Source organism: Nomascus leucogenys, chromosome 18 (assembly GCF_006542625.1).
Source record: "Nomascus leucogenys isolate Asia chromosome 18, Asia_NLE_v1, whole genome shotgun sequence".
In the NCBI taxonomy this organism is placed as follows: Eukaryota; Metazoa; Chordata; class Mammalia; order Primates; family Hylobatidae; genus Nomascus; species Nomascus leucogenys.
Genome location: NC_044398.1, coordinates 89,947,416 through 89,971,856, shown reverse-complemented (window position 1 = coordinate 89,971,856; position 24,441 = coordinate 89,947,416). Strand labels below are relative to the sequence as shown.

At 42.8% G+C, this 24,441-nt stretch overlaps 1 protein-coding gene across 2 annotated transcripts in view; it reads left to right on the top strand.

Annotated features, from left to right (window-relative positions):
- SHISA9 (shisa family member 9) overlaps positions 1–24,441 on the top strand; it is a 339,015-nt gene that overhangs the window by 289,171 nt on the left and 25,403 nt on the right. The window contains exons 3-4 of one of the 2 annotated variants that reach the window (XM_030798015.1): positions 12,301–12,456; positions 23,951–23,998. In XM_030798015.1, the coding sequence (XP_030653875.1) occupies positions 12,301–12,456; positions 23,951–23,998 (204 nt within the window). The remainder of the gene's footprint in view (positions 1–12,300; positions 12,457–23,950; positions 23,999–24,441) is intronic. The other variant, XM_030798016.1, reaches the window with a different exon arrangement.

Here is a 24,441-nt window from a genome sequence, read left to right as displayed (position 1 = left end):
TCCAAAGGTTTTATGATTATATATGTGTTTTTTTTTCTTTATTGCAAATTCCTGCTGGTCTCTCTGCCACCAAGATTCAATAAGATTCAATTCTCCTTCTACATAAACCTTTTCTATGTAAGCCTAGCCTGCTATGTTCTCTTTTGACAAATTCAGGGTAATTTTGAGTTGGATTGGATACTTCTTTTTTCCTTGCTTGTGGACAGAAAAAAACCTACATGGTATTTCAAACTATAATTTTAAGGTTTTCCCTTAAAAAGGTTGCTGGCATAAAGATTTGGAAAGGTTAGGAAGAAAAACAGAGCTAAAAGCCAGAGCTCTGTTCTGATTTCCGAATGTCTATTCTCCTTTTTTGTTCTTATGAGACTAACCAGTGCAATTGGCCCAGCAGGGACATCTCCTGGCCCATTCCCTGTCATTAGTCTGGTTTTGAGACAGTGGAACAATCTAGACTACGTCCAAGAATTCTGAGCCCAGAGAGGGCCTTATGGAAACTCAACACCCTCTTTTCCTCATGGCCACCCATTATGTTGTCTTGGCTTTCTAAACAATAGGAGGCAATCAAGCTTTAGCTGCCATAAGTTGGGTGCTTACTATGTTTCAGTGCATTGCTAAGCATGATGTTCATAATGTCTTTGAACCTCACAGTAACCCCATGAGGAAGCTGTTATGGTCCCAATTTAGATCTTAGAAGACTGAGGCTCATACAGGCTTTATAACACACCCAAAGATGCTGTTGGTAAGTGGAAGAGCCAAAATTTGAGTCCAAAATGGACTGACTCAAAACTCCATTCTTATTTCATTATGTTGTCCTGGATGGTGCTGTCTATGGAGAGAGAGATGCCTGAGGCCACATCATAGGGCATAGAAGGTGTGTTGCAAACAGTGGAGATGAAGAAGTTCCCTGGGCAGGACCAGTGTGGCCTCATGGGCTAGGCAAAAGCATGGTCCCTCTTGAGTATTGAAAGCTTTAGTAGAATTTTATACAAAAAAGACACCAGTACTTGTATGTTCATTGCAGCACTATTCACAATAACAAAGTTATGGAACCAATGAAGTGGAAGGAGTGAGGGTTGGAAACTGTTGATGTGCTCATCAACGGTTGACTGGATAAAGAAAATGTGGTATATACACACCATGGAATGCTATGCAGCCATGAAAAAGAATGAAATCATGTCCTTTGCAGCAACATGGATGGAGCTGGAGGCCATTTTTCTAAGTGAACTAACTCAGAAACGGAAAATAAAATACTGCATGTTCTCACTTATGGATGGTAGCTAAACAGTAGGTACGCAGGGACATGAAGATGGAAATCACAGATACTAGGGACTCCAAAAGGGAGGTGGATGGGAAAGGAGTGAGAGTTGAAGATTACCTTTCAGGTACAATGTTCACTATTTGGGTGATGGCTACACTAGGACCCCGACCCTGACCTCAACAAATATGCACAAATATGTATCTAAAATAAAATAAAATTTGAAAAAGAAAGCTTTGGAAAAATTTTAGGAAATTCTTTGTAAGTGGTATGGGAGCTAGGAATCATTAACCAAGCACAATGCCTGGAACAACATAGACACTAAAATATGTGAGGAAGAACGGATGGATGAACCAAGCTGGAGAGGCAAGGACATAGGTAGGTTCCACCAGGAAGCAGGGTATTTCTAATTTGGGAGGAAACTTGTTTATTATCTGCATAGAACAGTAAGTTCTGTTCTCTGGATAGAAGAAACAGGCCGAGGCGGGTGGCTCACGAGGTCAAGAGATCGAGACCATCCTGACTAACATGGTGAAACCCCGTCTCTACTAAAAATACAAAAAATTACCCGGGCGTGGTGGCACACACCTGTGGTCCCAGCTACTTGGGAGGCTGAGGCAGGAGAATCGCTTAAACCCCGGAGGTGGAGGTTGCAGTGAGCTGAGATAGTACCATTGCACTTAAGTCTGGGCTACAGAGCAAGACTCCAAATCAAAAAAAAAAAAAACAAAAAGGAGGAGGAAGAGGAAGAAGAAGGAGGAGGAGGAGGAGGAGGAGGGGGAGGAGAAGAAGAAGAAGAAGAAGGAGAAGAAACAAAAAAACATAGATCTGGCCAGCAGTTTTCTCATCTGACTGGGAAATTTTGCAAGAAGAAGGAAGTTATTCAAGACAGAAGGAAGTTTCTCTCCACAGAGGTGGTTGAATGCGTGGTTCAATGCTGAACTTCCAGGCTCTTCTTGATCCATTTTGGGGGCAGCCTAGCTTGGTGGAGGAAACATCAATTTTGCCAACAGACAACCTGGGCATCTAATCCTGATACTGTTATAACATGCTGTGTGGCTTTGGGCACTCAACCTCTCTGAGCTTTGGTTTCCTTATTTGTAAAATAGGATGGTTTTACTTAAGAGATATGAGGGAAAGTTGTTTTTACATGGTTAATGTGCCTTTTCCTTTTTATTTGGCCTTTTTTTTTTTTTTTTTTAGATAGAATCTTGCTCTGTTGCTCAGGCTGGAGTACAGCGGTGTAATCTCAGCTCACTGCGACCTCTGCCTTCTGGGTTCAAGTGATTCTCCTGCCTCAGCCTCCCAAGTAGCTGGTATTACAGACATGCGCCACCATCCCTAGCTAATTTTTGTATTTTTTAGTAGAGATGGAGTTTCACCATGTTGGTCAGGCTGGTCTCGAACTCCTGACCTCAGGTGATCCACCCGCCTTGGACTCCCAAAGTGCTGTGATTACAGGCATGAACCACCGCGCCTGGCCAGTTTGGCCTTTCTGAGCACATGACTTTTGTCTGAGTTAGCCTGTGGTAATCATCTGCTTACGAGAGAAAGGAGGGAGAATGAAGTGAAAGGAACCCAGTCCACACAACTGTGTAGGGCCCATTGCCTCATAGTGGCAGGTTCTGTGGTAAGACCCCAGCTCTTAGGGTATCTGGTATCTTAGAGTTATTGGGGAGTGCCAACCAGGCAACCTTTTGGTTAGATTATATCCCTCTGTTTCTTAACTGGCTCAGCTGCCCTGTGACAGCTCAGAGCTTCACTATGAGCTCCTGCCAGAGTCTCAAAGGAAGCAGGACAAGAGACTCCTGCCTCAAGCATTTCCCACAACTCATCCAACATTCCTCTCCTACCCTGGGTCTGAAACCCAAAGAGGGAAAGTCGGTGACATGATCTTGGTCTTCCTCCTCTCTCTTTCTTTTCCTTCTCACATCTCCCCAAGAACTGGAGGAGTCAGACATCCCATCCCATTCCTCTCTGGTCCGTTCTTGTAAAAATCCTGTGGTCTTGCCAACCAAGTCTGGTCCTTAATATGCCGAAAGGTGGAGATTAAAAAAAAAAAAATAGAACAAAACACTTTCCAAAGACAAATGTCTTCCAAATGTGCGTGACTTCACATTGTATTACTGTCTGGCTGCCAAATCATTTCTGAATGTTAGAGATTTGAATATTTCCTCCTTCAGCAGCAATAAGGAAGTGCCTAAGTCCACAGATTCTAGAGTCAGACTGTCAGGTTCAAAGAATGGCTCCGTGGTTTCCCGTCATGTAACTTTGGGCCAAACCTCTCTGTGCTTTTGTTTTCTCCTCTACAAAATGGGGTAGATAATAGTATCCCATAAGGATGCCTGGGATAATTTGATTACTTAGTATATCGAATAGTGTGGGATACCCCATAACCCCTTTATGTTTATTATGTATACAAATGTGTCTTCACCTTCCTCATCATTATCAACATCATCATTTTTTGTGTTACTTCTTTAATAAATCTGAGTTTCCCAACCCTACCCAGGCATATGGAAGTCATGGGCCATCCAGAGCCAAGCCCACACACTCAGGAAGACAAGAAGAGAAAAACACATTAATAACTTAAAATATATATAGTCCATAAGCACTGTGTTCTAGTTGATAAAGTTGTGTCCCATGAGGATATGGGTTAACAATTCTGATATTGCTATAATTGTGTACTGGAATTGAACAAGTAACAAATGGATGGTGGATAATGGGAGCCAGGTTTATTATTCTTGGAGTGGGAGGTTACAGATAATCGAGGGAGGAAGCTAGAATGATTCATTTGACAGTGAGTTAGAGTCGGAGACATCAGGATGACTTCATGCTTAGGTCAATATAGACACCGATAGTTGCCTCTGTAAATTTTTGTAGATATGTGTGTATATACATATATTAGCATACATATCTAAATTCCCTTACCTTGTCAGTGTAGAGGGAGTAGAAGCAACCAGCACACCTGGCACCCAGATTTTGGTTTCTAATATTATTCTCCAATAAAATGAACCAGGCTCCTTGAAGAAATGGTTGATTCTTGGACCAGGATAACAAATCTATACAAGATGAGCCTGGGGAATCTCGTATTGCCAGAAAGTTAGAAAGTTTAAAAATGAGGGGGATCTGTCAAAGGAGCCAATTGAAATAGTTTCCGATGCCCAAATTTGGAACAATCTGAGCAAGAAAACAAAATAAAGTGGTAGTGGATTATAACCCAAAGTATAAAATACATATCCATGTGTGTACACTGATATGAATACATGATTGAATCAATACATAAATGCGGAAGAAGAGACAAATCTTCCATGAGGAATAATTCCAAATAGTTTATGTAGATATTTTTTCCACTCAAGGAGGTAGAGCATAACCCCTACTCCTTAGATATGGTGTAAATGGCACACAGTGACTTCTTTCCAAAGAGTAAAATATGAGAAAAGGGGAACATAGAATACTTTTATAGAGGAGAAATCTGTCCAACACTTCCTAAGCCAGGTGATAGTTTAACATCAATAGCGATGAGTCATTATAGTACGTATCTTTGCTATGTTATGATGAGAATGTCACTTTACCTCGGTGATTCCCCTCACCCCCAAACCCATAACCCCAATCTAATCATGAGAAAAATATGAGACAAATTCCATTTGGCCAGGCGTGGTGGCTCACGCCTATAATCTCAACACTTTGGGAGGCCGAGGCAGGCAGATCACCTAAGGTCAGGAGTTTGAGATCAGCCTGGCCAACATGGTGAAACCTGTCTCTACTAAAAATACAAAAAATTAGCCAGGTGTGGTGGTGTGTGCCTGTGGTGCCAGCTACTCGGGAGGCTGAGGCAGGAGAATTGCTTCAACCTGGGAGGCAGAGGCTGCAGCGAGCTGAGATTGCACCACTGCACTCCAGCCTGGGCAACAGAGCAAGAGTCTGTCTCAAAAAAAAAAAAAAAAAAAAAAAAGCCATTCTACAGGATATCTGACCCTGTACTCCTCAAAACTGTCAAAGTCATGAAAACAGGGAAAGTCTGAGAAACTGTCACAGGCAAAAGGAATCTAAAGAGATATGACTAAATTCTAAGTTTAATGTGGTACCTAGATATTTTGAAACAGAAAAGACGGACATTAGGTAAAAACTAAGGAAACCCAAATAAAGTGTGGGCTTTAGTTAATAGTAACATATCAATATTGATTCATTCACTGTAACAAATGTACCATACTAATATGTTAGTAATAGGGAAACTGGGTCTGGAGGATACAGGAACTCTCTGTACTATCTTTGCAGTACTTTTGTAAATCTAAAACCGTTTCCTAGTAAAGAGTTTGTTTAAAAAAATTTATTGTTTGAGGCCAGGCGCGGTGGCTTACACCTGTAATCCCAGCACTTTGGGAGACTGAGGCAGGCAGATCACTTGAGGTCAGGAGTTCAGGACCAGCCTGGCCAACATGGCGAAACCATATCTCCACTAAAAATACAAACATTAGCCGGACATGGTGGTTCACACCTGTAATCCAGCTACTCGGAGGCTGAGATGGGAGGATCACTTGAACCTGGGAGGGGGAGATTGCTGTGAGCTGAGATCATGCCACTGCGCTCCAGCCTGGGTGACAGAGTGAAACTGTATCTTTCTCTCTCTCTCTCTCTCTATATATATATAGAGAGAGAGAGAGAGAGAAAGAGCATGAGAAGCTCTTTAGCTACTGTCTGGAACATGGTATGTGCTCAACAAAACAACACTATTTGACCATCTAGTGCCTTTCTGGGCTATTCTTCCTTGGGATATGCTTTGAAGGAGTCACTATGTTGTCTTTCCTTTAAGATGAGCCAGAATGGTCTAGTTTCTGACAGTTAATATTTGTCTCTTCTGCATGGAGAAACTTGGAGCATTCTCTCAGTATTTATAACTGAGCATTTTTACCTTAAGTGGCTCTGAGTTGCATCCATTTTATTTCCCTGTTTAGTAACTAAGATATACCACATAACAACAAGAGTTACATGATAGTTACCTTGGCACAAGTCTGCCAGATGCTTCCAATGAGTAATTGTATCTTAACCTTCTTTGAAGACGATTGTTGGATGTATGAGGCTCCTTCTCTGTCTTAGGAAGCAGAGCACAGGACACCATCAATTTGTTGTTTGCGGACCGAGGGTCTGCATGGAAAAACAGCATCACAGAAGGGCAAGTCTTCATTCATTATTTCGAAGGGTCATAATGAGTTGCGCTTATAATGGGGGGGGGTAGAAATTTTCTTGTGGCATTAGATAAGGAGTACCTTTCCACAGAGGTGGGTAAGATATCTCTCGGGATGGGGAATGTCTAGAAGGGAACTTCTGAGAGTGAGACATGTTACTGGATTCCATCTATTGCTATGACTGTGGAAAAGAAATTATATATGTGGGCTGGGCAAGGTGGCTCACGTCGGTAAGCCCTGCACTTTGGGAGGCCGAGATGGGCAGATCACCTGAGGTCAGGAGTTCAAGACCAGCCTGGCCAACGTGGAGAAACCCCTTCTCTACTAAAAATACAAAAATTAGCCGGGCTTGGTGGCACATGCCTGTAATCCCAGCTACTTGGGAGGCTGAGGCAGGAGAATCACTTGAACCTGGGAGGCGGAGCTTGCAGTGAGCTGACATCACTCCACTGCACTCCAGTCTGGGCGACAGAGTGAGATTCGATTTCAAAAAAAAAATTAATATGTGTGTGTATATGCATACATATATACATGTATGTGAATGTACATATGCATACATACATATATACACACATGTACACACATGCATATTTCTTCTCTGAACTTGGCAAGGGCAGGATTTGCAGATTATAACCTAGATCTCATTCATGATGCATTTTTTCACTCACCCTATTGTTCTAGTTTTCTTGGATTCCAACCTGGGCTTATCTCCAATCTGCTTTTTTTTTTTGTTTCTCCTCCCTAGCTTAATATATTTGTGGAAAACTCACAAAGCAACTGGGTTGCCAGGTCTGGTCTCTATCTTCCTGTCCAGCGAAATGAAAATGACATTTAGAAAACCTAGTCACAAATGTCTGTTTAATAAATTTTGATTGCTGCCCTGAAACTGGATTTTAATATTTCTGAATGTTCAGTGCCTGGAAGCTGGCACAAAATGACTATCTAAAACTGCCAGAAATTTGCTTTATGTGGTTCTTAATGTGAAACTGGAAATGCAACTTTGGGGCGGCCTCACTTCTCCTTTTGAGAGGCATCGCTTTGGTGGGGTCTTGTGGTTGTACCTACTTATGTTAAATAACTACTCACTGCCCCTGAGGTGTCTCAGGACTTGGGAGAAAAAATCTAAAAGCAAATGCTTTATCATGGAATATCATGTATTCTGTTTAATAATATAAAAGTGTGTCCCAAGATATTCAGTGAGGAACATCTCTGTAGAATTATTTTTTTTTCTTTAACAAAGTGTTTAGCCTTTTCTCTGGCAGACCTGGCAACAGGGTTTGAGCCTAGTAGATTGAGTCTGGGACTGATGGATCAAACAGATGAGAGAAAGGACTTATACTGGAGGATAATAGGCTTTGAAGGTTCGACTCTTTAATTAGACAGTCTAGTGTTTGGGATGTATTTCCAGGGGTACGGGGGCCTGCCATTGAGACATTAGTTAGCTTACTAACGTCCTTGGGCACGCTCTACGCATGGCTCAGCCAATTTGTTGTCTGAAATTTCTGCTGTAGCTCTGTAGAAAACTGAGGGGCAATACCTTTTCCATCTCAAGGCAATACCTGGGTTTGCCCCATGGACAGCCTTCCCTCTGGTCAGTTTCAGCTTCCCAGAGGAAATCCAGACAACAATTGCCTTAGTCAGAACTCTACATTGCAAGTGGCAGGAGCCACAAAACACACTCTTTAGAAAGGGGCTTCTGTCTCTCCTCAGCTGCTTTCCTGTGGGTGTGATTCTTATTCTTTAATAATGGAGAAAGATTTTCTCCACGTGGTAGGTTCAAATTCACTTGACTTCATGGCCTTTTTCTTGTTTGACTCCAATGGTTCCAAGTAGAAATGTTGATGGAAGAGCTCTGATTGGCCCAGCTTAGATCACATGCTCTCCTCTGGTCCAATCATTATAAGAAGAAGGAGGTCTTGGGATTGGTCTGATTCAGGCCCCATGCTCACTTCCATGGCCAGGGGTCTGAATTACTATATAGCACAGTGGGCCCTTGCTATTTGGGCACACACTCACTTGCTTTTCAACTGCCAGCTCTTACATCCCTGAGCGAGGGTATCTCTGGCCACTGGAGCTTGCTTTGCCTGTGAACATAGGAAGTTGCGAGTGCTAATAAATTAATGTCTCCCGGAAGCAGCCCTCAACTAATGACTAATAGGAGTTTGTGTGTAAATACTAAGGGCTCCTTTGCCCCTGGGGTGACATAATTTTGAGGCATGCATTCGATACGATTTACCAGAATTCCAGAGTGGGATTAAACTCCAGTCGACCACATTGCATCTTGCTTGGCATTGCACTTTATTTGCTGCTTCTTGTTCCCTAACTCCCCCATCCTTTTGTTGCAAGTATTTCCTGAGATCACCTGCCCAATATGCTTGCGTTTGAGTCCTTTGGTATGCTGCTTTATCGCCACTTGAGTTGTGTGATGAGCTGCCAATTATGGTAACTGTCTTAGTTTATGTTTCTCCAGAAGTCACTAAGATAAGGACCTTGCACAAAAACAGTAGCTATCCACCAAAAAATATATCGTGAAACACACACACACACACACACACACACACACACACACACAACAGAGCAGCATACAATGAGAACTTAACAGTAAGCCATCTCCCACAGGACCAATACTTGGGAACAAAACATGGCTGGCCTGACATGCCCAGGGGAAGCAGACAGGAACCCTGGTGGGTTGGCTTTGGAGAAGAGAATGTCAGAGGATCTTGGGGTCCAAGGTGTAGTGAAAGCCATACCTTATCAACACCTTTTCTACTGTTACTTTACTAATCCTGGGACTCTCCCATCGCAGCTGAATCTCAGCCAAAAAGCTATCATGGTAGAAGGATACATGCGTCTCTCCAGACGTTGGCCAGAGACTGGGTTACTTGGCACTTATGTTTGGTGACATTCCCATTTAACACTTGAGCTTGCATGATGGCCCATGCAGGTTAAGTGATAAAAATACTCTCCCTATCCTCATGCCTCAGCTAGGGTATCCCTGCTTCTTTCCATTTGGGTTTGTTGGTTTCTAAAGCCAAACATTTTCCATATACATCAGGGGTTGAGTTATCTAAAAGCAAAGCCTGGGAAAGGGGTTCAGATGCATGTGACTCTGAGGGAGTGTTCTTCAGGTAACAAATAAGCACACACCTCTAAGGTTATGAGGGAAGCACTGTAGTAAAGGTTAGGGAGCCACACAAAAATGGGGTTTCAGGTAAAGTCCAGATTCAGGGGTTGTCAAACTATAGCCCTTGGGGCAAACTTAGTACCACCTGTTTTTGTAAATAAAGTTGTATTGGAACACAGCCACACCCATTTATGTAGTTGTCCCACGGTATCCGTGGGCATTTGGTTTCGGGACCCTCCATGGATACCAATATCAACAGATGCTCAAGTCCCTTATAAAAAAATGGCATAGTATTTGCATATAACCTACTCACATCCTCTCATATACTTTTTTTTATTAATTTTTTTTGCACACAAAAACAAACATTTTCTAAAAATACATACAAACAAAAAGATGTGTATCAAACATATTAGGAAGGTTGCACATGGGAAGTTGGGGAATAGAAATGGGGGGTGGGAGTTAAAATAAATGAGAGAGAGACTTTATATGGATCAGTGATAATAACTCAATCCTCTATTTGACAAAGAAGAGGGAGAAGGAAGAGGAAGAAAAAGAAAGTGGGATAAAGGATCAGAAAGGGAGGAAAATAGAAAAAATTAGAGTATGACTCCAGGGTAGACCTGTTTTGTTGTCACTGAGTTGGTTGGTTGGTTTGTCTGTTGTATTTTTCATGTTTCATCCTCTCATATACTTTAAATCATCTCTAGATTACTTATAATACTAGTACAACACAAATGTTATGTAAATAGTTGTTATACTGTATTTTTACTTGTATTATTTTTTATTATTGTATTGTTATTTTTAATTTTTTTCTGGGTATTTTCAATTCACAGTTGGCTGAATCCAAGGGTGTAGAACCTGTGGATAGAGAGAGTCAACTGTCTTCCGTCTAGGGCTGCATTCATGCTACAAAGGCAGAATTGAGTAGTTAAAACAGAGACTGATGGCCTACACAGTCTAAAATACTATCTGCCCCTTTAGAGAAAAAGTTTGCCGATCCCTACTCTAAACTTCTCCCAGTCCATGTGAACTCTGGAGTATCATCATTTCATAAAGTTATCCGCATGATGAGGCAAGGGGCTGGTTTTTGGACTTCAGTGTCAGCGGGACCCTGGTTGCTGACCACCTGAGGACAAGGTGTGTGAAGCATATTGACCCCAGAGCAGTGGCTTCCATCAGCCAAGAGCAATTCTCTGGGTATTGAAGGCAGCTGTGAGCTGTTAGCAGCCAACATTTGCAGTAGCTGAGAAATGGGTGCACATGCTAGATAAAGGGGATCTTTCAAGGTGCCACCGGCAACAACTGCAGTGCATACCTGGATGGACACACGTGCTTCATGAAGCCAGAGGGAACCCGTACTTTCCACCTCAAAGTGAGCCATCGTTATCTCACAGTGATGGGATGGATAGACAGGAGGTGAGACCATTCTTGCCTCCTGTCTATCCATCCCATTGCTCTCAGGATAAAGATGGTGACCCTTACCAGTGCTCACTGGGTCCTGCCACCCCCTCCAACCCCACCTCATTCCAGTTTCCTCACACTGCATTCTCTAGCTGTGCATGGCCAGAGCTCAGAAGGCAATTCCTTCCGTTGCTGAGCACGTTGGATTCCATCAAGCTCCACGGCTTTTGCTCATGCTGCTTCCTCTGCCTGAAATACCCTCCCTCGTACCTTCCACCTTCCACCACACTGAACTACCATAACAACCCTCCTTCCTGCAGATCTCAGCTCAGAAAAACCTTCTTGAATCTCTCTTTCCCCGAATCTCATTTCCCTTCAAGTAGCCAATATTTAGTTTGTTTGTCTTTACATTTGTTTCTGTCTTGTGCAAACTTGTAGTATGCAAAAATATACACATAGATTATTTTTTTAACAAAAAATGCTATACTATTTGCTTTCCTTTAAAGCTTCCTCTTTTCCCTTTAATAATATAAACCATAGGAAACTGTTCAAGTTTTCCTTCATTTTTTTCTAATACCTGAATGATATTCCATCATATGTGTACATATTATGTACATCATATGTATTATAATAATTCATTTAAGAATTCCCATATTGATATGAGCTCAGATTGTTTCTGTGTGTGTACGTGTTTCCATTTTTACAAATAATGGTGCAAAAACATCTCTGAACAAATATCCTTACATTCTGATGCTTTTATTTCTGTCGGCTCAGTTGCTAAAAGTGGTATTGTTCAGTCAACATATACATATGCTTTACATTTCAATACTCAGTGCCTGACTTCTTCCTGCAAATATAGCAAATTGCATGTCTACCAGCAGCTTTAGGAGGCCTCCTTGTGCTCAGCATCTCTGCCAGTACTCATGTCCTTCAATCCCTTTAACATCTGCCAATCTGTTGGCAAAAGAATGGCTTGTCATTGTTCTTCTGACTTGCATTTCTTTGACTGTTACTGAGGTTAGGCATCTTTTTATACAAATATCATTTCAATGACAAAAATAACCTCTCTACTGAAAGGACCTTAACATGTTAGTTTAACATGTTTTGAGCACATCCTTTGAGATGATGTCAGAAAAACACCCACCTGTCCTCATTTGCTCTCCAATGAAGATTATGAACTCAGCTGTGTCCCATGTATCTGCAAACCCTCTGCTGTTTTGTGACTTGCGTCCCTAAAGGGTGGGGAGAGTTTTGGTCTCCAGGGTTGTGGTGATGGGAGGGAAGGTAGATGGTTCTGCCCTGTCTGTGAGAATCTCCTTCTGTGTCTTCACTTCCAGATGCCACCCAGATGAACAACGCAGTGCCCACCTCTCCTCTGCTCCAGCAGATGGGCCATCCACATTCGTACCCAAACCTGGGCCAGATCTCCAATCCCTATGAACAGCAGCCACCAGGAAAAGAGCTCAACAAGTATGCCTCCTTAAAGGCAGTCGGTAAGGGCCTCCTGATGGATCTTTTTTTCTTTCTCCTCTTTCCTGTCCTTTGCTGCTTCTTGTAGATCTCTTTATCTCCAGTTTTCTTTCCTAATTCCTTTTTCTAGCTCTCTTTTTTCTCTCTGCTTTTCTCTGCCTCTGTCTCATTTTTATTCTCTCTCTGCCTATAAATATGTATATCTATATATCTATCTATGTCTGTCTACGCATTAATCCGTCCATCTACCTATCCACTCTATCCATCCATTCATCCATCCACCTATTCACTTATCCATCTACCTACATATGTATTATCTATCTGTCTGTCCATCCATCCACCCATCATCCATCCATCTACTATTCACTTATCTACCTATTATCTATTGAATCTATCTACCTATTATCCTCTCATCTATCTATCATCTATCAATCCATCCACCTATTCACTTATCCATCTACCTACCTACCTATGCATTATCTATCATCCGTCCATCCTTCTATCCATCTACTTATCCACTTATCTATTATCTATATCATCTGTCTGCCTATTATCTATCTATCTATCTATCTACCTATCTATCATCTATCTAACTACCTATTATCTATCTATTTATCTATCATCTATCTATCTACCTTTTATCTATCTATCTATCTACCTACCCATCTTCTGGGTCTCTCTACCTGGGACCCAGGTTTCTAAGGACCAGAGACCCTCAGCTGCTTTCTCTGACCTAGAACAAGTTCTACATTGCCCTGTGAGGCAGGGTGGCTGGGCGAGGGGCACATGTGAGGTGAGGGCTATTTCCTCGGGAGAAGAACCTGGATGCTCGTTTGGTCCCACTGGCACTTTAACCCCTTTACCATCTCCATCTACCCTAGTTGATCTTCAGGGAATCTTGACATAGAATCTAGGTCTCTCCATCTCAGAAATGCCTTACACTTTAGTGGGTAACACGCTTCACCTACACAGTCCATCCCCTTTCTAAGAAGTTGGTAAACAATGCACATTCCTATACCAGGCAACTTCTGCTCTTCAGGATTTAAATATTTAGTGGGGTGGGCAGCCTGGGGCTACTACTAATTGAGTTCTTACCAAGTGCAAGACATTGAATTAAACCCTTGTTTTCTCATAGTGATTCCAAGGTGAAGACACAATGATTATACCAATTACCAGATTAGAAAACTGAGACTCTAAGAGGCTAATATAACTTGCCCAAGTCAAGCAGCAGTGGGTGACAGAGCTGAGAATTGAACCCTATTTTTATCACTCCAGAGCCACTGCTTCTACCACTGCCCTGGTTCCTTCAGTCCATTCTTCAATTTAAACATGAGGGGGTGTGATAGTTCCCCTGACAGTGACTGAGGCTCCTGAACAGTTTGCCCATAAAACGGTTCTATTGGATAGAAGCAACAGCCACAGAAAGCAATTCCTGACTCCTGATTGGCTGTGGCAACCTCAGGGTTCCCTAAATCAATGGTTCTCACATGTGGATGCCAATTACTAGAATCACCTGGAGAGCAGGTGAACTATAAGGATGCCCCAGGCCCACCCTGGAGATTTCAATTGAACTGGTTGAGGATAAGATTCAGACATGGGCATTTTTATTATTATTATTATACTTTAGGTTTTAGGGTACATGTGCACAATGTGCAGGTTTGTTACATATGTATCCATGTGCCACGTTGGTTTGCTGCACCCATTAACTCATCATTTAGCATTAGGTGTATCTCCTAATGCTGTCCCTCCCCCCTCCCCCCACCCCACAACAGTCCCCTGAGTGTGATGTTCCCCTTCCTGTGTCCATGAGTTCTCATTGTTCAATTCCCACCTATGAGTGAGAACATGCGGTGTTTGGTTTTTTGTCCTTGCGATAGTTTACTGAGAATGATGGTTTCCACTTTCATCCATGTCCCTGCAAAGGACATGATCTCATCATTTTTTATGGCTGCATAGTATTCCATGGTGTCTATGTGCCACATTTTCTTAATCCAGTCTATCATTGTTGGACATTTGGGTTGGTTCCAAGTCTTTGCTATCGTGAATAGTGCCGCAATAAACATACGTGTGCATGTGTCTTTATAGCAGCATGATTTATAGTCCTTTGGGTATATACCCAGTAATGGGATGGCTGGGTCAAATGGTATTTCTAGTTCTAGATCCCTGAGGAATCGCCACACTGACTTCCACAATGGTTGAAGTAGTTTACAGTCCCACCAACAGTGTAAAAGTGTTCCTGTTTCTCCACATCCTCTCCAGCACCTGTTGTTTCCTGACCTTTTAATGATGGCCATTCTAACTGGTGTGAGGTGGTATCTCATTGTGGTTTTGATTTGCATTTCTCTGATGGCCAGTGATGATGAGCATTTTTTCATTTGTCTTTTGGCTGCATAAGTGTCTTCTTTTGAGAAGTGTCTGTTCATGTCCTTTGCCCACTTTTTGATGGGGTTGTTTGTTTTTTTCTTGTAAATTTGTTTGAGTAGGCTCCACCTCTGGGGGCAGGGCACAGACAAACAAAAAGTCAGCAGGAACCTCTGCAGACTTAAATGTCCCTGTCTGACAGCTTTGAAGAGAGTAGTGGTTCTCCCAGCACGCAGCTAGAGATCTGAGAACGGGCAGACTGCCTCCTAAAGTGGGTCCCTGACCCCCGAGCAGCCTAACTGGGAGGCACCTCCCAGTAGGGACAGACTGACACCTCACTTGGCCAGGTACTCCTCTGAGACAAAACATCCAGAGGAACTATCAGACAGCTGAATTTGCAGTCTCACGAAAATCTGCTCTTCTGCAGTCACCGCTGCTGACACCCAGCCAAACAGGGTCTGGAGTGGACCTCTAGCAAACTCCAACAGACCTGCAGCTGAGGGTCCTGTCTGGTAGAAGGAAAACTAACAAACAGAAAGGACATCCACACCAAAAACCCATCTGTACATCACCATCATCAAAGACCAAAAGTAGATAAAACCACAAAGATGGGGAAAAAACAGAGCAGAAAAACTGGAAACTCTAAAAAGCAGAGCACCTCTCCTCCTCCAAAGGAACGCAGTTCCTCACCAGCAACGGAACAAAGCTGGATGGAGAATGACTTTGACGAGTTGAGAGAAGAAGGCTTCAGACGATCAGACATGGGCATTTTTAAAGCACTCTGTGGCTGTTTCTAGTGTGAAGCCAGGGGTGACAGCCATTCATGAAAACCACTTCATCAGTCCCACATCCAGGAAAACCAAATCCTATTTCAAGTGCTTGCTCTGAATTTCCTCTTCTGATGACCTTAATTGTTCTTTACATTCCTGTGCATTGTGAATACATGGAGGAAATTCCTTTTCTTTCCTTCTCACTGTGTCCTGTGAGTTCTGAGTTTTTCTCCCTGTCTCAGAGGACAGATTTTAAAGCCAGGTTTTCCACTTAACCTGTTTCTTCGCTGAATCTATTCCTTGGGGAGCTAGAAAGAGCCAAACAGATGTGAGTTCAAATCCTAGCTCTACTACTTACCATCTGTGTAGCCTTGGGCAACACTTAGCCCCTTTTTAAGGTCTCAGTCTTCTAATCTGTAAAATGGGCCTAAGGATGCCTGTGATGACTCATATGATAGAGTGGTAAAGGACATTCATTCAACATATATTTGTCATCTCCCTTCTCCAGAGCTCCCTGGTTTTGTTTCTAGTAGCCCCATGGATGAATCCTTTTCTGATGTCCATCTTAGAGCATGCTCAGATATCATAGGAAGGTCTTCTTCTTCTTTTTTCTTTTTTGAGACAGAGTGTCACTCTGTCACTCTGGCTGGAGTGCAGTGGCGCGATCTTGGTTCACTGCAACCTCCGCCTCCAGAGTTCAAGCGGTTCTCCTGCCTCAGCCTTCCAAGTAGCTGAGATTACAGGCATGTGCCACCACACCTGGCTAATTTTTTTTTTTTTTTTGAAGTGGAGATGGGTTTCTCCATGTTGCTCAGCTGGTCTTGAACTCCTGACCTCAAATGATTTGCCCAGCTCGGCCTCCCAAAGTGCTGAGACTACAGGTGTGAGCACTTGGCCAGGAAGGACTTCTTTAAACTTTCTCCTTTTCCAACACAGAGTCCTCACCTTCCCAGCAGAACTGACTGTCAGAAGCTCCAGCGCATTAGAGCAATTCGCTTTGAGTGGAATCCCATTTATTGGTAGAGGTCCTTCTACTCTTTAGTTATTCATAAAATTTATTTATCTATTCCCACATAGTTTTGGTTCCCGGAAAACTCTGGGCAGGCAGAAAACCCCACAAACCATATACTTTCTTTTATTATCAACTGTTCATCCTATTTTCTCCCCCCACTGCCAGGTACCTCATTGGAGATGGGATGAGAGATACTTGCTGATCGATTTCAGTATGAAATATGCTAATCCTGTTATAAACTAACACCAGAACCCAAAGCACTGACACAACCATTTGTCTAAGATGCCTGTGGTAACACATAATCAACACACATCAGATTCACAAAACAAGCATTTTGGTGCCTAGCATAGGGCCAGGCACTTACTAGGTGCTTAGCGAGTGTTTGTACTAGAAGTCTATCTTTGGGAATTCATGTTCCCTGCTCTCTTAGGATTTCCAGATGAAATCATTCAAATAGTGACTGAGCCAAATTTATAATACCAAGGACACAGGATGTGCAAACTGACACAGGCTTTTCTAAATCTGAAGCCTTGTAAGACCCTACGTATTGGTTACCCATGTTTCAAGTTGAATTTCTATGCCCAGCTCAACCCTCATTATGTCCCATGACCACAGATTCCTTCTATTCCATATTGCCTGTTTGCACAGCATATGCATCCTAACCACATTCAAATATACTCAGTGTCACTAGGAAGGGATGAGAGCTGTTACCTAGGAGAGCAAGAGTCACGGCATCTTTGCCAGTGTAACTGTGGAAGCCTTCATATGCTATTTGGTGGCCCACTTCCCTTTCTGAGCCTCGCAGTTAGATGATAAATAACATATGCCATTTTATTTTATTCTTCTTTAGGCATTTAAAAAATCATCCAGGGCAGGAGTTGAAGACCAGCCTGGCCAATATGGCAAAATGCTGTCTCTACTAAAAATACAAAAATTAGCCAGGCGTGGTGGCGGGCACCTGTAATCCCAGCTTCTTGGGAGGCTGAGGCATGAGAATCGCTTGAACCTGGAAGGTGGAGGTTGCAGTGAGCAGAGTTGGTGCCACCGCACTCCAGTATGACACCCAGTCGCTCTCTGGGAAAATAGCAGAGGGATATTCCAACAGAAATTCCTTGATTTTATCCAAGATTTATGTGGAGCTCCTCTACATAGCAAATGTCTGCAGTGCATTTGGGATTAAATTTTCAGTGTGAAAATCATTTCACACTCTTTGAGTAACCCTCTGTTCATAAATCAGGAACTCCTGAAATGTTTGTTGAATGAATGAATGAGCTTGTCTTTGACAAGAATTAAAAAAAAAAAGAATAGCTTTGTTGTAAGGAAGCACCCTTATGCCTCCTAGAAAACTCTGAAGCATCCCCCGTGGGGCACCTTTCCCAGTCCTAGATGGGGTTGATGTACCCCCTCCTGTTCTTCATCCTTTTTTTCTGATCACTGTGAGAGTTCTCAGGGCTTTCTCTGAGACACAGATGGTCTTGTGAATCTGGAGGGCCAATGTGGAACAGACTGAGGGATTGCTTGACTCAACGGGTTAGCCAGGAATCCAGCATCTGCCTGCACAAATAAAATGCAAATCCCATAATAAATGTTCTTTCAAGGGTTCTTTGTTAAAGCATAATGTGATCATGGTGTGAATGATGAAATGCATTTTATTAATGAAATCATTACCAGCCAGGAGAGAAGTTGTTTAAAAAATGGTTTGCCGTTGAAAGTTCTGCAACCTTCGATAACCAGATTCATTTTCTAAATATTTCAATCCAGAGAATAAGGAGAGGTTAGATAATCTTTAGGGTTAACTGGTAAGCTCAAAAATACTTCTGGAAAATAAATTTCTCTGGGAAGTTTTAATATCCAGAGCGCTGAGAATATGATCAGAGAGACTCTGTCTCACTCAGACTCTAACTGTACTTAGCTGGATGACTTTGAGCAGGTCAATGAAGCTCTTGGACTTCAGCTTCTTCATATGAAAAATGAGAAAACAGCCGGGCGCGGTGGCTCACGCTTGTAATCCCAGCACTTTGGGAGGCCGAGGCGGGCGGATCACGAGGTCAGGAGATCGAGGCCCTCCTGGCTAACACAGTGAAACCCCGTCTCTACTAAAAAATACAAAAAATTAGCCGGGCGTGGTGGCGGGCGCCTGTAGTCCCAGCTACTCGGAGAGGCTGAGGCAGGAGAATGGCGTGAACCCGGGAGGCGGAGCTTGCAGTGAGCCGAGATTGCGCCGCTGCACTCCAGCCTGGGCGACAGAGCGAGACTCCGTCTCAAAAAAAAAAAAAAAGAAAAATGAGAAAACTGAACTATAAGATGTCCAAGCTCCATTTTAATTTTAAAATTATAAAATTAAATAATTCTACTCATTCTAGTTATTAGAATGCCTTAAACATGTCCCATTCATTTCCTGCCAACTCGGGGAATAAAAGGTTTGAATAAAGGGTGGTAATGTTGGTTGGTTGTTCATGAGGCAAATTCTCCCCAAACCTGCCTTCCTTTCAATTTTATTATATTTTATTTTTGTTTGCTTGTTGGGATCACCCTCATTCATGTTTAAAGAGACCTCTTTTCTTTTCTTTTTCTTTTTTTGTTTTGTTTTTTTTTGAGACAGATTTTCACTTCTATCGCCCAGGCTGGAGTGCCATGGCGCAATCTCAGCTCACTGCAACCTCTGCCACCTGGGTTCAAGCGATTCTCCCATTGAGAGATTTGGACATGCACCACCTAGTCATACATGGCGTGTAACTGCAGAATGGTTTCTGTTCCCAAGGGGTTCACTGCCCAGCTCTTGGTAAAATATTAGCACACACTGGGGAAGTGTTAGCAGCTAAACCATATAGGACTTTGTCCCAGAAGGGATTGAATTATTCCTTCAGTTCATTCATTCATTCTCCAAACATTAAGTCTGGTTTCCCTTGACTGCAGGTCCCACTGAGGCATGAACCAAGTCTGTCCCATTTGTCAATGTATCCTCAGCACCTAGTGTCATGTGGGGTGCTTAGTAAGGACTCCCAACACCTATTTGTAAAACTAGTGAATAATACCATATGAGAAGCACCTTATCTAGCCTAAGAGGGGCCTTAGAGAATCAGCAGGATAGCAGAATATAGCATGGCCTCTGGAATTGGTCAGGGCTGAGTTTAAGACCCAGCTTGGACATTTATCAAGTAATTGCAGAAATTATTTAACTTCTCAGGTCTCAGTTTCTCCTTCTGTAAAATGGAGATAATAATGATAATACACAGATAATGGCTTAGAAAATTTGATGATATAGTGTAGGTAAAGTTCTTAGCCTGACACATGTCAGTCCTCAGCAAATACTGCAGCATATTAAAGACCCAGACCAGAGTTATCTGCGGTCATCATTTTCCCCTGATCTCTGAGATACACTGGTACCTGGATTAACATGCAATTGCCCACATTTCATTCTGAGGGAGAAAGGGTTAGTTCCATATTCTTTACTCCAGTCTGATGAGAAAGACATACATGAAAGTTAACTCATGTCAGGAATCTGATAAAACAAGCAGACAAGCAAGCAAGCAAGCAAGCAAGCAAACAAATGGCTTTTCTAACCTGTCCTAAGGACCCTCAAAGAGTCAGTCTAGACCTCTTCAAGTTCCCCATCTTCAGGGTGGACAATAAAGGTTGATGCCCAGGCATATAGATACTGTAATGCTATCCGTCAGAGAAATATTCTGTTTCACTCAATTGACTCTCCTTACTAAAGCAAAAATGTAATGTGGATTTAAACATTTCTCACCAATGTTGAGGTTGAGAAGTGTGTCTTGTTATAGACCGAGCCAAAAATGTAACCTGAAAATCCAGTTAAGCATACAAGTTCCCTGGCCTGAGGTGCCCATATGGTTACAATATGGGAGCCTACCTTGTGGTTCTTCTTAGGCCAAAGTTTGCAAGACAGATGTCTTTATGAAAATATCCCTAGGCCAGGTGCGGTGGCTCATGCCTGTAATTCCAGCACTTTGGGAGGCCAAGGCAATGGATCACGGGGTCAGGAGATCGAGACCATCCTGGCTAACACAGTGAAACCCCATCTCTACTAAAAATACAAAAAAATTAGCTGGGCATGGTGGCACACGCCTGTAGTCCCAGCTACTTCGGAGGCTGAGGCAGGAGAATGGCGTGAACCCAGGAGGCGGAGCTTGCAGTGAGCCAAGATCACGCCACTGCACTCCAGTCTGAGCAACAGAGAGAGACTCTGTCTCAAAAAAAAAAAAGAAAGAAAATATCCCTAAAGCTCACTTGGTGGTTTAGAGAGGGATGATTCCTACTTCCGGAACTGGAAAATATCACCGTTTCACCCTTTTATGTAATTCATGATGGGCTTTGCAAACGGAAAGTTGCCTGCACATTGACATTTATCTTTCATTAGCCCCTTGTCCAGTTTTTCCTCTAGGTTTCTGATTATTGAACTCCTAGGTGACCAAAGATTCCTGATCATGTGCCCTTAAGACGGCTCAATGCAACCTTGGCCATTGAGTATAAGAAAGAGACAGGATGTACCAGCATCATTGATAAAATGCTGTGTGACTTCATTTCTAATTCAAAATTTTAATTTTATTAAAAAAAAATTGTCTGTATTGCCATTTGACAGATGATTGACTATTTTGCCAGAATCACAATGCATTTTCCAATAGCACTTTTTCAAACAACAGCAACAATTCACTTCAATATGGCAGGAATTCCCTCTTTACTCTTGGAATCATGAGTGAAAACCCTAAGAGCCATACATGAGGCACTTGGCCATGGATTGGCCTCTACTAGTTTAATTTCTTTTCAAGTTAGGGCAGAAACGGGGCTAACATCACTGAACTCATAAATAGCGCACCTCTGAGGGAGGCATGAGTCCCCACCGTTTTGCAGATGGGGAAACAAGCTTAGTATAGTTATTTCCCCATAATCCATACTTTTAGTAAATGGCAGAGCCAAGACTCATATTCAAGAGTGCTTGACTTGGAATCCTATGTTCTTTCCATGAAACTATCCTGTCTTCTGCAGAGAAATTTCTGGCATCTAAAGTATGTAACCAGGCAAAAGAAAAGCTGGGGAAGCCTATCCCCTGCTCTTTTGGGGGAAGGAGAGCTTACCAAGGTACTCATCATTGTTCTTTGTTTGAAAGAAAAAGTTTGGCTGGGCACAGTGGCTCATGCTGATAATCCCAGCACTTTGGGAGGCCGAAGCGGGCAGATCACTTGAGATCAGGAGTTCGAGACCAGACTGGCCAATATGGTGAAACCCCATCTTTACTAAAAATACAAAAATTAGCCACGTGTGGTGCTGCTCACCTGTAACCTCACCTACTCGGGAGGCTGAGGCAGGAGAATCACTTGAACCCGGGGGGCGGTGGGGGTGGAGGTTCCAGTGAGCCGAGATTGCGCTTCTGCACTCCAGCCTGGACAAGAAAGCAAGACTCTGTCTCAAGAAAAAAAAAAGAAAGTAAAAGTTTCCCTATGATGTTGAGTATAATTGAAGTCTAGTGTATTTGAGGTATGCTATAGTGGAGGTAAATTTTACATACAGTGACATACACAGTTCATAATTTTACAATAGCGTGATTGTTTAAAAAAAATGCATACACTTGGGTATCCACATCCTAATAAAAATGAGAAATATTTTCGTCACACTGAAAGTTCCCTCATATCTCCTTCCTTTTAATACCTTAGGTCAGCTTCCTCTTCGTGAGCATTTTTCACCCTCAGAGTATTTTTCTGATGTCCATGAGAGTGACCAAGTGCACAGTGGAGCCTTAACTACATATTCTGTAGCCTATACATCATCTTATTAAATGCCCTATTGTCAACGAACTTATAAATGAAAATTCATTATTGTAAGAGCTAAGACCTATCTGAGGTAATGGGGACAGAGGTGACAAAAGAATGGTTCCTGCCTTCAAGGCAAACAGCAATGGATTTGATTTGGGGTTGAGATGGCTTCCCTGGAGTCTGCGACTTAGTGGCTCAGTCACCATGTGGCCACCCACACAGGAAGAACAGGGGTCGCACCACTATTTCCAGATGACCCTGGCTATGGGGGAGAAGAGAACCGAGTCATCCTGGGTGGGTCCGACTCAATTTTAACTTCCTCACTCTTCTGTCTTCTATTGCTCCAATTGTCCCTCTTGTGAGTGATGAGGGGTGTACAGTTCAGATCCACAGGGGGGGATGTGGCAATTTGAGCATCCTTTGGCACGCCTGGCGAGGCCAGCCAGAAATGTTTAAATGGGGCTGGATCTGTGCTCTGTAATCATTCAGATGACAGACTGTTCCCTGCGCCTTCACTCAGCCTGATATATCTCTGGAAATGGTGCCAAACTGTTGAGGACTTGGTCTTTCCAGGTAGGTGCCTAAGAAAGGAAAGAGCTAGGACCACACGCTGATTGGCCAGGTCTCCAGCCAATGAGGAGAGGTCTCATGGGTAGGTTTGCCCCACTTTAAGCAAAACCCAATCTTACAGGGAAGAACTATCAAAGAAGATGCAAGGTTGGGGGGGTTTGGGTTGGGTATAGCCTTGGCCACTTCTCAGTATCCTTCATTTTATGAAAGGAGTCATTATGGAATTCTGTTAATAATGTTAGATCTCCCAGGGCTCATTCGGGACATCTGAAAGGGAATTCAATTCGGATAAACTGATTTATAATGAAAACTCCAGGCACACACCTGTTCTGTAAAGCAATGTATTACTCATTATGGGATTCTCAGATAACAAGCTTGATCTCATTACTGTTTAGAATTTCCCTACCTTAGAAAGGGTGACTCTGTGGATAAAATTGAATGCATTCCTTCATTCAGTCATATTTTCCAAACACAGAATGTGTGTTAGGTACTGTGGTAAGGTAGCCCCCACCCCATGGGGCCTGTCACCCAGCATTTAAAGTCGCAGTCAGTAGAGCCTGTCCCAACCTTGAATCTGGGGCTAATAATGTACCCCTTTTCAGGAGGGGGATTGCAGTGGAACATGATCAAAGTCTATCTCTTGTCATCAGAGTGTAGTCTTGAGCCAAGGTGAGCTCCTATAACTCAAAATTTCCTTTCTCTCTAAGCAGGTTGAAATTTACAGCCAGATTTTCTACCTAAGAATTATCTTTCTGCCTTACATTACTGAAAATATCTAGGCCTTTTTCAGGAGGCTTCTTTTGATCTTCTGTTGGGGGTTAGCATGAGGCTGCTTCAAGGCCTTGCAGAAAGAGGTACACACATAGCTGCATTTTCACACGTGGCTCCCTTCCGTGTTCCCTGGGTCCCCTGAGGCCTGCCCCTGCTTGGAGGTTGCAGCAGGGGCAGCCAACAGCACCTGGGCGTGAGGGCATAGTGAACATGGGTGCCCTGCAAACAGATCATCAGCGTCTCTTGATTGTTATTTTTTTAGGAAGTTCTGATGGTGACTGGGCAGTATCGACACTTAAGTCACCAAAAGGTACTGTACGGCTTTTTCTAGCTCTTTTGTCCAGGTGTTGTCAAATTTAGCATTAAATAATGAAGGGATAGAGAGTCCTGGTGTCTGTGTGACCTGTGCACATGTGTGTCTGCATAGGGTGACATCTGCAAGTCCGTCTAAGTTCCAGTGTGTAGGTGTTTGTGTGTGTGCATCTAGCAATTGTTGGACAATGTGCTACCCCTCACTTCCCAATATTTGTTGCCTGATGGAAAATATCACTATGAGAAATCATGCCAGGTAAGGTGAAATATGTTGATTTTTCTCAGAAAGTTACAATGGCAAATGGCAAAACACAAGGTAAACTAATGGGGGTGGGGCGGGGGAAGAACACAGCTTCTGAGGGACAGATAAACATAATCAAGTTATTGGCCAAGGGTCTTGGGAATGATTAGCCTTTTAGAGAAAAGAATGCTGTTTTCAAC